This window comes from Agelaius phoeniceus, chromosome 12 (genome assembly GCF_051311805.1).
Source record: "Agelaius phoeniceus isolate bAgePho1 chromosome 12, bAgePho1.hap1, whole genome shotgun sequence".
In the NCBI taxonomy this organism is placed as follows: domain Eukaryota; kingdom Metazoa; phylum Chordata; class Aves; order Passeriformes; family Icteridae; genus Agelaius; species Agelaius phoeniceus.
This window is the reverse complement of record NC_135276.1, coordinates 22273147-22286658: the sequence shown is the minus strand read 5'-3', so window position 1 is coordinate 22286658 and position 13512 is coordinate 22273147. Positions and strand designations below refer to the sequence as shown.

The following is a 13512-nucleotide window of genomic DNA, read 5'->3' as shown; positions in this document are numbered from 1 at the left end:
TTAAGCCACTCAAGCTGGCATTGGTTAATGTCAAGATAAGTAGCAATGTACCAAAAAGAATCTATGTTTGCTCAAAATCCAGCTGCTTAGCACTTACAGGAGGAAGCTCTTTACTATAACTTCAGTAAGAATGGGCTTTTAGCTGCTTTTAGCTGAATATGTTAAGGTCTATTTTAAAGGGACTATAAAGAAAAACAGTGGCTCTGTGCTTCTGTTGCTTAGTGCAACTCCCACTTCTCTATGTCAGCTTGCCTGCCCTAAATTTGCATAAACACAGTGTAAAGGAGGATACCTTGCTTTCAGTGAACTTACTACCATGAGGCCAATGCTGCCTGCTCAGCATGGATTTTGTCCTTCAACGCGATCCCTAGTAATAAGACTATTATTTCCATAATACAATATCCCGCCCTTTTCAGGGATTAGGGGTTTAGCTCTAGGAATACAGATACCCGTATTGCTAAGGCAGTGAGTGTTCTGTGTTAAAGGGACTCTGCAGTTTACACATGGAAAAGGATATTCAGAAATAGGGATCTGTAGGCATTTCACTCCTCCCCAAATCTGGTAGCAAGTTTTTCTCCTTGTCTTCTGGAACACTTAAAACCAGGTGAAAACCATTCTGTTGTTCAGGTTTGAACTATATATTCCCATTGGAGGTGGGAGAATGGCACCTCCAATGGAGGCAGTGGAGAATGGCATCGACCATTAAATTTATTTTTTTGTGCTCCAAGACTAGAAATACTCTCACCAAATATTTCAATAGGAGAACTTCCCAATCTTCTCTCGGTTTCTTCAATCCATTCCCATTAACCTGTCTTCTCAGTTTTGGTATTTATGCCAATGAAATCTATGTCTTTACCTTGTCTTTAGGATCTCAACCTTAGCATCAATTCTTCTGCCACCCATGTGGACTGTGGGAATTCCCAGGAAAACAACTGTTCTTGACAGAATTATTTCAGCTAAAAAATAAATGGATTCACATAATCACAGAAATGGTTTTCCACATGAAAACCCAGGAGTTTTTATTTTCAGCATTAGCTGGTTTAATTCATTTTCCCATTATACAGTAAGTGAACACAAACATTTCCCCACCTTTGCCACCAAGGCTGGATACTCAGGCAAATGGAGCAAAAGGAAAACTGGACTTGAAAATGCAACTATTAAAAAAAAAACAAAAAAACAAACCACAAAAAAAACCCAAAACCCCCAAAACAAAAAACCCAACACAAAATCAAACCAAAGCCCAACATCTTTCCAGAAACCAAATGTCTGGTCATCCCTGCGTCTTTTCTGGCACTACATATCCTGCATGGCAGCATGTCAAGCAATGTTTTCTTTATTCAGCTTCCTTTTATATTTCCTCCTCCTTGGCAGTGCAATTGCTCCATGTGGTTTCTCTAGTCTTCAGCTGTGGTCTGTGGGGGGTTTGAGCTTCTGCCATCTGGTCCTACTCCTTTGGCATTCTGTGTGCTCCAACCTAAACATAATTAATTTGGAAAACAAACCTGCATTACTTTAGCCTCCATTGTGGCTGTATCTCCAGGGGTCTTGGAGAGTGACCCTGTGCTGCTGGGAGCTCTCCTGAATGTAGTCAGGGTTCTTGTACCACTTGTTCTTGCATCCACGCATGCTCCTACACTTCTATGCCTGCACCTCTGTCCTCCTTGGCTCTAGTGAATAGTTCAGCACTCTGCAGCCTTCAGAAAGTAGATGCAGAGACCAGCTTTTCTGCCTTCAAAATTTGATGCTCAGAGGAGTTCTGGGCAAACAAAAGATCCAGAGACATATTTTTCTGCTCTTCTTCAGACTGAACTAGCCGGTAGCCCAGCAAATCCATTGCATCTTTGCACACATTTTGCACTTTTTCTATTTTCTGGAAGGGAAGTGTGTTTCTCCAGGCCTGGGATACTCTCAGTGCATCTCTCGACCCAATATCAAAGGCCTGTGCTCCGTCACCTTTTCCATGGGTGATGTTGTGGACCCACTTCTGAAGCTCTGGTGTGAAATGGAGTTCTGCAAACCTGTACATCTCAGCAGCCCTTGCTAGGGGGTCTCTGACAATGTCTTCATAGCGAACCAGCAGATACCGGTCTTTCAGGAAGCTTGGAGCAGCCTGACTTCCTGCCTTGTATATCTCAACGTGGCTTTTGCAGATTACCTGCATTGTGTTGTAGGGCCCCATTTCTCCCTTTGTCTTCCGAGACCCCACAACAATGTTACTGTCGCGTTTCAGGTCTGCCATTGTATTCTCTCGGGACCTGAACACAGCCCGAGGATCACGTACCAAGTGAATGATTTTGAGGTTCAGGGATGGATCGGTGAGAAGGGGATAGAGAACTTTCAGGTCAAAGAACCTTACTTCCTTGATGGCAACATGGCTATAGGTTTTACAAGCTTCCTCCACCTTGCTGAATGGGTACTTGCCACAGATGGTTTTGCAATTCCCTGCAGTGATTATGTCACTGCGACTGAATGAGTCACAGGCAGGTGGGGAGCACAAGGCTCGGCTAGTCTCCCACTGAAATAAATCAGACTTTTTCTTCTGGCTAGACATGTAAGCATCAAACACAGACATGTCACACAGAAAGACGGACCTGACTAAGTCCCGCACTGCCATGTGTAAGACTTTGGCACTGTTCTGGTACATCTTAACCCACACGTGCCATGCAGGCTCCATCAGGTAGAAGACACTGGGGTGCTGGCTGAAAATTTGTCCAGTGAAGGAGGATCCTGACCGCCAGGAGGAGAGAATAAGGATGTGGACAGGAGAAGGTTTTTCCTCCATATGGGCATTGTTGCTGCAGGGTAGGAAGTGGATAAGAAGGAAGGACAGAACTACCAGAATCAGGAGCACCTGCACTCTTCTAGACTTCACCATGATTGCAGGGGACCTGCAGAGACAGAGGAAGTTCAGCATCACATGATGAAAAAGGCAAGATGTGGTACATCAGGCTCCTGTGCATCCCTCTGCAGGCACAAGATTTTGGAAAGCTGCCACGCTACTAGTGACACTGTGACAACCACCACACAAGGTGTCTTTGCAAAGGACATAAGTACTGCAGGGCTGAAGGTTTTCTGCAGCAAAACCATTGTCTGTCAGGAAGCCACTCTAATATAGTCTTAGAAGATAGTGAAAAGCTTGTCTGTACTTTTATCAAAGTTTAACAGCTAGTTGAGTGCACTGAAGTCGGTACAGACAAATGTGTACTTCATGTGCATAATCCCTGCAAATGATCCTGGCAATTTTTATGAAGGAAAAATGCAAACCTTCCCTTTTTGCTGAGGTGTTCAGAATTCAACAGTTCCACATTTTACTTTTAAACACCTTACTCTGACTAATATTTACAATTATTTTTATGCCAAAATGCTGTAAACATACAACGTAGGTTTCCTTTTGTTTTGATTATACTCCTTTTGAAATTTCAGGAAACATTTATTGTCACCACACATTTATTTTTACCAAAGGAAGAAGCTTGGCACTGTAATAAATCCAAGAACAGTATCTCCACCAGACAGAGCTTTGTAGGCAATTTTGCTAGAAAGACCCATCTTTGTGTAGGCAGGTTTAACTGCTTACCCTCCCCAATAACCCCCTTCTTAGCCTAACTCCTTTTTAAAGACTGTCACTTGCTATCCCTCCTTCCAAGCCCACTCATCCTATTGGTCTTTTATGAGAAGACATACAAAAGAATGTGCTAGTTGAACTCAAAGGTCTGCCCAAAGCTGGGTCCTTGTTTCATACACTAAACCTCTCTTCTGCCTGTGGAAGATGAACTGAATTATTGGAAAGTGTCTAAAAACTTCCATGCCATTGGGGACATGGCATGAAAATACCACAGAAACAATTCATAGCCTGAATACCAGCTGGCACGGTAATCTGGAGGAAATACACCACTGAAGATGAGATCTGAGGCAGAAATAATTAATTAATTTTTTTTTAAATACATTAAAGGACACTTTGCCTATTACTCCTGGCTTGTGTGCTCTCTTTCTGTTACCCAGCCGTGCCTGACTGTGCCTCAAATACAGGTTGGGTATCCTGCAGCATGGGCTGTACCTGGGGACAGGCTCCTTGTGCAGCACTGAAGCCCAGGCAGGATGGAGTTCTTCCCATCACCACCTGCCAGGTTTGTCAGTTTAGCTGTGCCACAGGGGAGACAGACCTCTCTTGCTAGTGCAGCTGCTTTGTATTTTCTAAGGTGAACTAAAACTGAAAAAACTTTTCTGTTTCCTAGTCATGGTCAGTCCTTCTGGGTGATGCACAGCAAGACAGGACAGAGAGAGAAGGGCTTTTAGGGCAAGATGTTAATCCCATACAGAGCAGCATCCGAGCCCAGGCCCTTACAGCTTCATACACTCCTTTTGTGCGGTCCATATTACATGAGACCCAAGCAGCTATTCCCATGCCAAGCAGCAGCCCCCCTACTCAAGCAGCAGAGGTATAAAATAACTCAGCTGCAATGCAGACATTGCCTCCCTACTACATGCTTGCCATGCCATCTGGGTCCACAGTAATTTTGAATGTTCCCAAAGTTTCCCTAACCTCCTCCTTATGCCCTGCCTCAATTTTCCTCTGCAGCAAAGCTTTCAGACTAATTTGCACAGGGGTGCCTCCTCTCATGATTTCAGTTCCTCTAGTACTGATGTTTTAGATTTTCACATACAGTCACTGCTGCTAACCAATGATGAGCAGTACTAATCTGTGCCTCCAAAATACATGCATAAATTGGCTTTTTTATCTTAGTAACCTTCTGTGCATTTGTGTTGAGCTTAGGGTTTATAAGGCAGCAATTATAATTTCTCGGAGTAAGGAAAATACCCAGCCTGATGGATAATTCTGGTTGTTGCCAACAGGTGCTACCACAATATGAATTTTACTTTAGTAATGTCTGGCAAGGATGGGGCTGTGCATTTAGAGAGGGACCACATCATTCCTGTCTCCTGGACAAGAAGCCCTCTGATTCTTTTTGGTTACACAAATGGCCTGTAGTGTTCAGGTCCGACAAGGAGCTGAATCAGGTTGCTATTTGGACCAACCCTAGGAAGAGCTGCAAACAAAGACTGTTGTGAAAATAAGTGATATATCAGTTTCTTCCTTCCAAATGAATACAAGCAGTGTTTACCAAAAGTCCTGGCTTCCAAATGAACTTTGATGATATCACTTCCATCTGGCACCATTAATATTGTTATTCTAACTCCTGACAGAGTTCCTGGAATATAGCCAGAAGCTATTAATTGAGAAAAATTCTGTTGAGCAGACATGAATGATGGCATGAAGGTAGATACCCAGGCAGATTTAAAACCACAGAAATAGTTGTTTCTTTGGAAACCTATATGTGAATTTCCCGAGTATGAGAATGAAATCAGGTTTTTTTCAGGAAACAAGAGTATACTTTTATCCCAGGGTGGGATAGCTGGATGTTTTAGATATTTCACAAAGTGACTGCTTTTGATAGAAAGCAGCAGATGACCTCATGTGAGACCACAGTTTCAACAGCTTCTTCACTCATATAAGAAGCAGCGATAATTGTTGCCATCACAAGTCTGTTCCACAGAGAGTAGAAGGACTGAAATGAATTGTGTGCCTGATGAAGAAGAAGGAAAGAGCAGCATCATACTATACTACATATCATACATTCCCTAATATAAGAGAAATACTAATTATATAACCTTATTTTTCACCACTGTATTTCTCAATCATGGGAGCTGGGATGTTTCTAAACTAAGGTCTAAAGCTTAACTACATTTTCTCTACAGCAAACATCCACAGTCACCAGTGATAGAATTAATTTCATATTGCAAAAGTGAAAATATGAAGTTCTCACTGAGCTGGCAAGTAAAGATCAGCCCAGAATAATTGAGACAATCTCAGCTGCAGAACAAGAAAAGCACACTGTTAGCAGTGTGTGTGCTAACAGAGAAGAGCCAAGATCTGGCTGAAAGCAGAAAGAAATGGAAGAATCTCAGGGCACAAAGGATGCAATGTAGAAACTATCAAAAAGTACAACAATCCAGTGTCAACATGTTAGTGGCTTGTTCCAAAAAAAAAAAAAAAAAAAAAAAAGCAGAGACTTAGACTTTAGATTTTTCCAGAAACACATAGGGACCTTGGAAAAGCTTGATCCTGGCAAAGAGCAAGTGTTAAAGAAAGCAGCAAGCAGCCCAAGGGAAATGTACCCATGAAAAGCACTCAGCATTAGGCACCATATCCCCAGATTACAGGGAATTTATTGAATATGTGCATGTCTCTGGCAGGTGTGAGACAGTTACAGCCCAAAACCACCTTGTGCTGTGCAAACCAATGCTGAGTGTTCTGCCAGTCTGAGGGACTTCTCCAGACATGTACAGGTTCCCCACTGCTGTAGCGGCCCCAGTATAGCAAAGAGGATCTGGCACCAGAGAAGCTCCTGTCACTGGTCTTTGATGGCACTGATGGTTGCTCACAGTTTTTTCAAATGCTGCTTCAATTTGGCCTGGTCGGTTTCTGCAGAATTAGAAGTCGTCTACCCATTCAGGGGGGAGCAGCTGGCATGACTGTCACTAGTGGGAGAAGCTGAGCAAGGGCACTGAGAAATTACCCTCTAAGCCAGACCCACAGCTTCTGTCTGCAGAAAATTGTCACAATTTGCTGGCATCAAGAGCATCTACACTAGATACCAAGAAATGGTTGAAAATCTCACCTTAACAAGTCCTTGTGAAGCACCACCAGACCTGATTCAAGCAAAGTTGCCCTCACACACGTTCGCTGCTGTGGTACACACGCCTCCAGGCAGTCACACAAACAACAGTGCATTCATGCACAGGCGCTCCGTCTTCATGCTGGGGTCTCATATACACGTGTACTTAGCTCCTACCTACACCTGTGCCTGCCCCTTCCCGTCCTCTTTGTGTACATCCCAGCTCTAAGACTGACTGCTCTACACTGCCCGCCTACTTTGACCAGCCTTAAACTAGAAAACTCCACCCTGCACTAAGCAAAAGGTACGGAAATGGCAGTTTCTTGCAGGGATGTGAATGACCAGGTGCTGCTAGTAAAGGAACAGGGCCAGAAAGTTCATGAAGGAGACTGAGAGATACTTTAAACCCCTATTACAAGCCCCAAAAAAGACTGCTGCCTGTAAGAGCATGAACAGGGATGTCTGTAGCATGTCAGAGCAAAGGACAAACAAGTTGCAAAGAGGACCAGCTTGCCCACCATGAGTGCAGAGATAGGGCATACTTTCCTACTATTGCTCTGGCTGCTTGTCATGTCAGCAGATGCAGATTCACATGAAATCTTTTTTACTCTTCTCTATCTGTACCTTGCTTGAATTAAACATTTGTGGGCTGGGAAAGAAAACTGTGTGAAAGGAGAAGCTGTGAAAGGAGCAGCTGGACTTGGCCTGTTAATGATTCACAAGGGCGCTGGAGTTGCAATGGGACTGTGCCAGGTAAGGTAGTGAAGCAGGGCAGCACTGGGCTCAAGAGAAATACTTACACACAGGGACAGTTGTTTTGGGTCATTCCTATTCCAGATCTCATAGATTCTGTCACGCAGTCTGGAGACATCTAGACCTCTTAATGGTGTCCTCTTTGTGTTCCCAATGACTTCACTGCTGCTCTCAGGGCAAGTAGAGTATAGGAGACAGCAAAAGAAAAAATCTGGGCAAGGCTGGTGCTTCCAGCAGGAGGAACAATCTGAATGGGGCAGGTCATGTTCCCTTTCATTTGTTGCATTGCAAACACAGATGGTCAAGCCCTGGTAACCCTGGGCTGGGAAACAAGGTGAGAAGCTGGCAGTGGTCCAGGTAGGGCCCTGTGGAGGACCATGCAATGTTTGGTGCAGTCTGGACTTCTGTTATGTGTTCCCATGCTCTGCACTGACACACAGGATTTACCTGTACGTCATTTGGTGTTAGAAAATCTTTGTAAAGACCACACCACTTGAGTGGCTCTTCCTGAAGGAATATTTCTCCCTGTCTAACAGTTGCAGAAAACAAAGATGGATCAAAACTTCTTTTTCAGCTGTATGCAGTTTGCCCAAGAAATGCTGATCCCTTGGCATCAATATGTAGGCTTTATGACAGCACTGAATACTACCGTGCAGTCATCTTGTCAAAGGGTTGAACAGATTTTTCTACTTGTATATATGCCATGTCCCAGTTATTTGTCTAGGCTTTCCAGAGGGCATCCTCTGTAGTATGAGCAGTTGCACAGAGGAGGAGAATATGCTCTTCCTTGGATTTGAGATTTGGGAGGACAAACTAGTCTGGCACACTGTATTTCCTGAGACCTGCACATTGTGACACTTGAAGGACGAAACCTCTGGCTCCTGGAAACAAACAACACACTCCCCATATGTCTAACTCAAAAGCTTTATGATGCAAAGCAGAAGCGTATGGGGTTGAAGTAATCCCAAGCACAAATACAGGCCATGTGGAAAATGGATTGATATCAGCTCTAAGAAGAAGGTCTTTGGGGGTGTTGGCTGACAAGAAGTTTCACATGAGCCAGCAATGTGTGCTAACAGCCCAGAAACCAGTCATGTTCTGGGCTGTGTGTCACCAACAGCATGGGCTGCAGGATGAAGGAGGAGATTCTTCCCCTCTGCTCTGTTCTGGCAAGATCCCACCTGGAATACTGCATCTAGCTCTGGGCTCCTCAGCACAGGAAAAACAAAGGCCTGTTACAGTACGTCCAGGGAATTACACATTTCTATTTTCTACCCTCACTCTGTGGACTCAGAGACTAGAGATCTCTGTGAACTGCCCATGCAATCACACTCTGTATTTCTTACACCCTGAAGTAAGCAACATGTACTGTGCTCCCAAGCATGCATAAACAGATCACACCTGACCCAGTGCAGAAGCAACAAAAGTAGGCTGAGGAGTAATGCAAATGGTGTAGACTGGAGTTTAACTCCACAGTGCTTACACTGGGGATGCCTCCCTACCTGAGAGCACGTTTTTGACAGCTGATAAGAGAGCCAGGCATACCTATGGCAGTGAAACCTGATTCAGCTCTAAGGCTTGACTAACCCCGTGCCCTGTCTTCTGCCATCATCTAGAGGAGATGCCTAGGGAAGAGAACAAGATAAACATTTCCTCCCTGAAGCCAGGGATCTGGAGTACACGATTCACCTCTCTGAATGCAGATGTTAAAAATAAGCTAGTGAGTGATGCCCTGGAAAATCCTGTTTCTTTCTCTTGGCTGTGATAAGAGTGGAGAGTGTTGTCTGTCAGTAGACAGAAGCTGTCTAAAATTAGTTCAGATCAAGCTTGTCTTTGCATTTTATATCACCTAGACGTTTTTCTATTCACTTTTCCAGTCTTGTTTTGAACTTAAGATACTTTTGACAGCAACAGGATTTCCTGGTAATATGGGTAGATTTAGCTGCATGTTGTGGGAACTACTTTCCTCTGCCATGGACCTACAATAAAAACTGTATTTGGTATAATCACAATTTTTTAAATCAAGACACAGGAGTAATTTCTCCCTATTTGCAGGCTTCAACCTATAAAAGTCTTTAATATCTGCTGTTATATGCCCCGAAGAACACAACTCATACCAGGCTGATATGTAAAGCAGCTCATGGTAATCATGCTGCCAAAATCTCTATCACTTTCAGGTGTGTGATGGGATAGTTCACATTTTCTGCATCTCAAAGGTATGATGCTGGTGAGCTGCTGTAAGAGTCAATGCTGTGATTATGCATTGGTGAATGTTTCCCTTTCAAAGCAGAGGGATTTCAGTTGTTTTCTAGTTTACACTTCTGAAGCTGTAGAGGAAAATGAAAATTTATGGTTCTGCAATGTCACTGAGTATGACACAAAGCTGCAATGTCGCTGTTCACACAAGGGCCATGCATGGTCTCCTGTGCTGATCAGTGGATTTGAGTACTGCTATATTGTGTTTTGAAATGCACAGGAAAAACCCTGCTCATTGCAGTAAACAAACTTGATAGTAACCTACAAAAAAAAAAAAAAAAAGTCTCTATGTCAATTGCTCATTACTTTCAATGGGATGAAGGCAACAGAACAGAATTCTGCTTTCAGAAAAGAGTCTTTTTTGGTAGGGATGCTGTATACAGTCACCCTGGTTGCTTTAGAAGTCATCATTCATAGAGGATGGAAAGAATGCAGCAGTGAGAGAAGCTCAAGAATGCATAGGAGCAGAGGTGCAATGCCTATGTTAAATTCCAGTCAGAGCAAGTTCTTTCTGAGCTAGAGCAGATGTTGCCCCATATGCCTTCAAGAACGACGAAAAATGAGACAAATTATTGATATGGTGTCCTATATGGCAGCAAGGACAGGCTGATGCGCCTGTGGCTTTTTTCTTGTGTTTGAAGTAAGTTTTAAAGTTATATTTTTATTTAGAGGCAGTTTGAGATAAATAGACTTGTCTGAATTGGCACACAAGAACCCAAAGTTGTGTCAGGCAAGAGCAAGGATAGTGGCTGACCTTCTCCCTCTCTTGCCCTTGCACAGTTGCAGTATCATTTCTTGCCTTCATTGTAATGCAGCACTCTAATATCAAGTGGTGGGGGAACAGGAAAACACGAGAGAAAGAAGGAGGTCACATAATACTTAGCCAACACATTACAGAAATGGGAAAAATAGTAAGAAAAAACTGAATCTATTCAACTTTTGAAATAATTTCACTGGTCAGCTTCTGCCTTCTTTATGTACATAGGCAGTCTAAAACTGGAAATCAGCACAGGAACTGAAGGGGGAGCAGAACAGCTAGTTTAGAGTGGAGAGAAACAACAGCAACAAACAGACCTGAAGCATGCATAGCCCATGCAGTGCAGAAGACCCTGTGCTAGCACCAACTATTTCTGTCAGGTATCCAGGAAATAACTCATTCAGACTCATTGACAACACCTCTTTGCTTTGGCAAAGCTTCAGGGAACACTGACCCAAGACAAATAAGGAAAACAAAGACAACATATGACAAAGCAAAGGGCTGGTATTGATCTGGGCTCCCAGCACTGTAAGAGCCCATGCCAGACAACCAAACCATGAGGAAGATTCCAGTGCTTCTGCCCTTCAGGAGGCTCTCCCCAGTGCTAGGGACCGAGGCTGAAGGCTAGTGTAGAACACACAGACTCAATCTTGTTGTGACTGGTTTGTAAGTTTAGCTGGCTTGGTAGGTGCCTTCTAGCTACTGGAACCCTGCTGAGGATGTGTCTTGTGTGGCTGTCCTGTCAATGGTATGACTTTGACCATGCTAAGCCTTCCTTCTCCTGCGGAGCTCCTCTACACTCTCACAGTCTGGTTTACAAAATCCCTCCCATTCACCTCGAGTAAGTACTGTCTCCCAGCCCACTGCTACCACCTCCTCTCACATCCACGGTCTCTTCCTGGCCACTTCTCATGCTTGTGGAAACCTGTGCCTCTGGTGGGTAATGCCATCAGAGCAGGTCAGCTCCTTTGGCCCCTGACAAAGCAGCATGCCCCACGAGAACAAGGTTATGTGCTAGGCCTCACATACAAAGTTTTTCACAGACACCTCCCCTTGGGCTTCCACTGCCATGCACTGCTCAGGCCTTACCTGAGCTCCCGGAAAGGCTGGGCTCTGATTCACCAGGGCCTCCACGATCATCCCCCAGACTGCTTCCTTGGAACCATCCTTGGTCCAAATCAGTGAAAACCACATCTTTCCACTGCTGGCGTACAGCGTGGCTACATGATGGTAGAGAACAGGCTAGTGTAGACAGGCTCTTGCAGCCAAAGGCCATGTCCCCAAGGAGGACCCTGAGGGACCTCCCCTTTGGTCTACAGACCAGCTGAAGGCAGTAAGGGCTACTAGAAGAGGGAGTGGGTGAGGCCAGTGCCAGGAGCCAGGCTACACTGAGATTCCTAAAACCTGGGGGAACTGATGATCTCATTGCTGGCAGGTGCAATTTATCCCAGCTTGCCTGCAGTGCCGGTTTCCCTGTCAGGATTGAACCTACTGCCAGCCCCTTTGGAAATTGAGGACTAGTACACTTAAAGCTGAGAAGTTCCTTAATTTCCCAAAGAGAGCCCTAGGCATGAGGCTGCCTCCTTGCCTAGGTCCCCATATCTGAAGTAAATCACCCTAATCCTAAACATGGCCAGCCCAGACAGCACAGAAAAGGGCAGACACACAATGCAAGCCTGTGCCAGGGTATAGCACTGCTGCTCCCCAGCTAAGACAGGGAGGATGGCTGTGGATGGGTGTGTGAGCTGGCACAGGCAGCATGCAGTAACAACCACAAAAACACAGATGAAATGCACAGTAAATTTATTTCCATTACCTCACCAACCAGGGAATCCTCAAAGCAGGACCCAGGCAGAGACATACAAACAGGGATGCCAGCACTGTGGAGTCTAGTCCATGCTCAAGGATCACCAAACCTGCTGTTTTCACATGTATATCAGGGATTATTGCAGGCACAGTTTACCATTGAGATTTGATCTTTACCACAGCGAAGCAGGAATGTCAAGCATGTTCAATAGGGTGGTTCTAAGTCTAGCATAGGCCTATGTTATATAAAGACAGATGTACCACTTACCAAACACACAAGACTAAACAACAATTAGTGTAATATATGTGGTTTTCTACACTTCACCTGCAAGACACTTGAGTGTATTTACAATCCTCCTTGCCAATCTTCCCTTATTTTCCCACAATCAGTTATAAGGCCACTGGGCAGCTCTGCTAAAGCTCTGCAGATCTTGTCTGAGCACCTCCAAAGAGCAGCTTCAGATCTGTCTTGACTTCTTCCTTGGTCTCAATGCTGCAGGGGTTTCCTTTGGCACAGAGTACCTCCAAACTCCAACTTAGGCTAGTTTGTATGGCTGGCAGGGTGCTCTAACCTATGCCCACACTGTGACGCAAAGCATCTGTGAGTATAATACCTGAAAAATGATACTAGCACATTTGTGGTTTAATGCTAGTTTGCTATTGCCTCAGGGAAAACCTAGGTGTGGTCAAAAGGATATGTTTACAAAAGATGACAATGGAGGATGTGGCTTTGAGAAATCAAGATATCCTGAGATTTATTTTATATATATATATATATATATATATATATATATATGCCTATGTCTCTGGCTCTCTCAGCCTTCTCAGTCAAATGTGGCTGGGTCAAAAAGAAACAGGATTGTGTTAATTATTGCAGAATATTTGCATATTAACAGACATCTCTTTTTTTTCTGAAAGAAAAGGGGTTCCTGAAGGAAGAGTGATCTCAAAGGATCAGCTTTCTCTAAAACCAGGATCTGTTTATTAGTAATGGGAATTAAAGCCACAGAACCTAAGGTACATGGAGAAGAGTTGAAGGAAGCAGATGGTACATGAAAGCTGTAGTAGGTTCAAGATGGCATAACAATGCAGCAACATCATGCTGTAAAGGTCTCCTGGTCCAACAGACCCTTCCATACACCAACCTGCTTGTTACTTGTCAATGTCTTTTCTTAAGCAGTTCTGGTTATTCAGCTCTATTTGAAGGTCTAATGGCATGAAATCTCTGAAGCTGTGTACCATTCACTCATAGCCCCAGCTTCCCTC

The 13512-nt window shown here is 44.1% G+C and overlaps 1 protein-coding gene across 1 annotated transcript; it reads right to left on the bottom strand.

Annotated features, from left to right (window-relative positions):
* Nucleotides 1–990: 990 nt before the first annotated feature.
* On the bottom strand, nt 991–12193 carry CHST4 (carbohydrate sulfotransferase 4). Its single transcript, XM_054641037.2, has 2 exons — nt 6678–12193; nt 991–2888 (listed from the first exon to the last, which is right to left on the bottom strand). The coding sequence occupies exons 1-2, from the start codon at nt 6788–6790 to the stop codon at nt 1697–1699; spliced, it is 1305 nt and encodes a 434-aa protein (XP_054497012.2). The 5' UTR covers nt 6791–12193; the 3' UTR covers nt 991–1696.
* Nucleotides 12194–13512: the final 1319 nt, after the last annotated feature.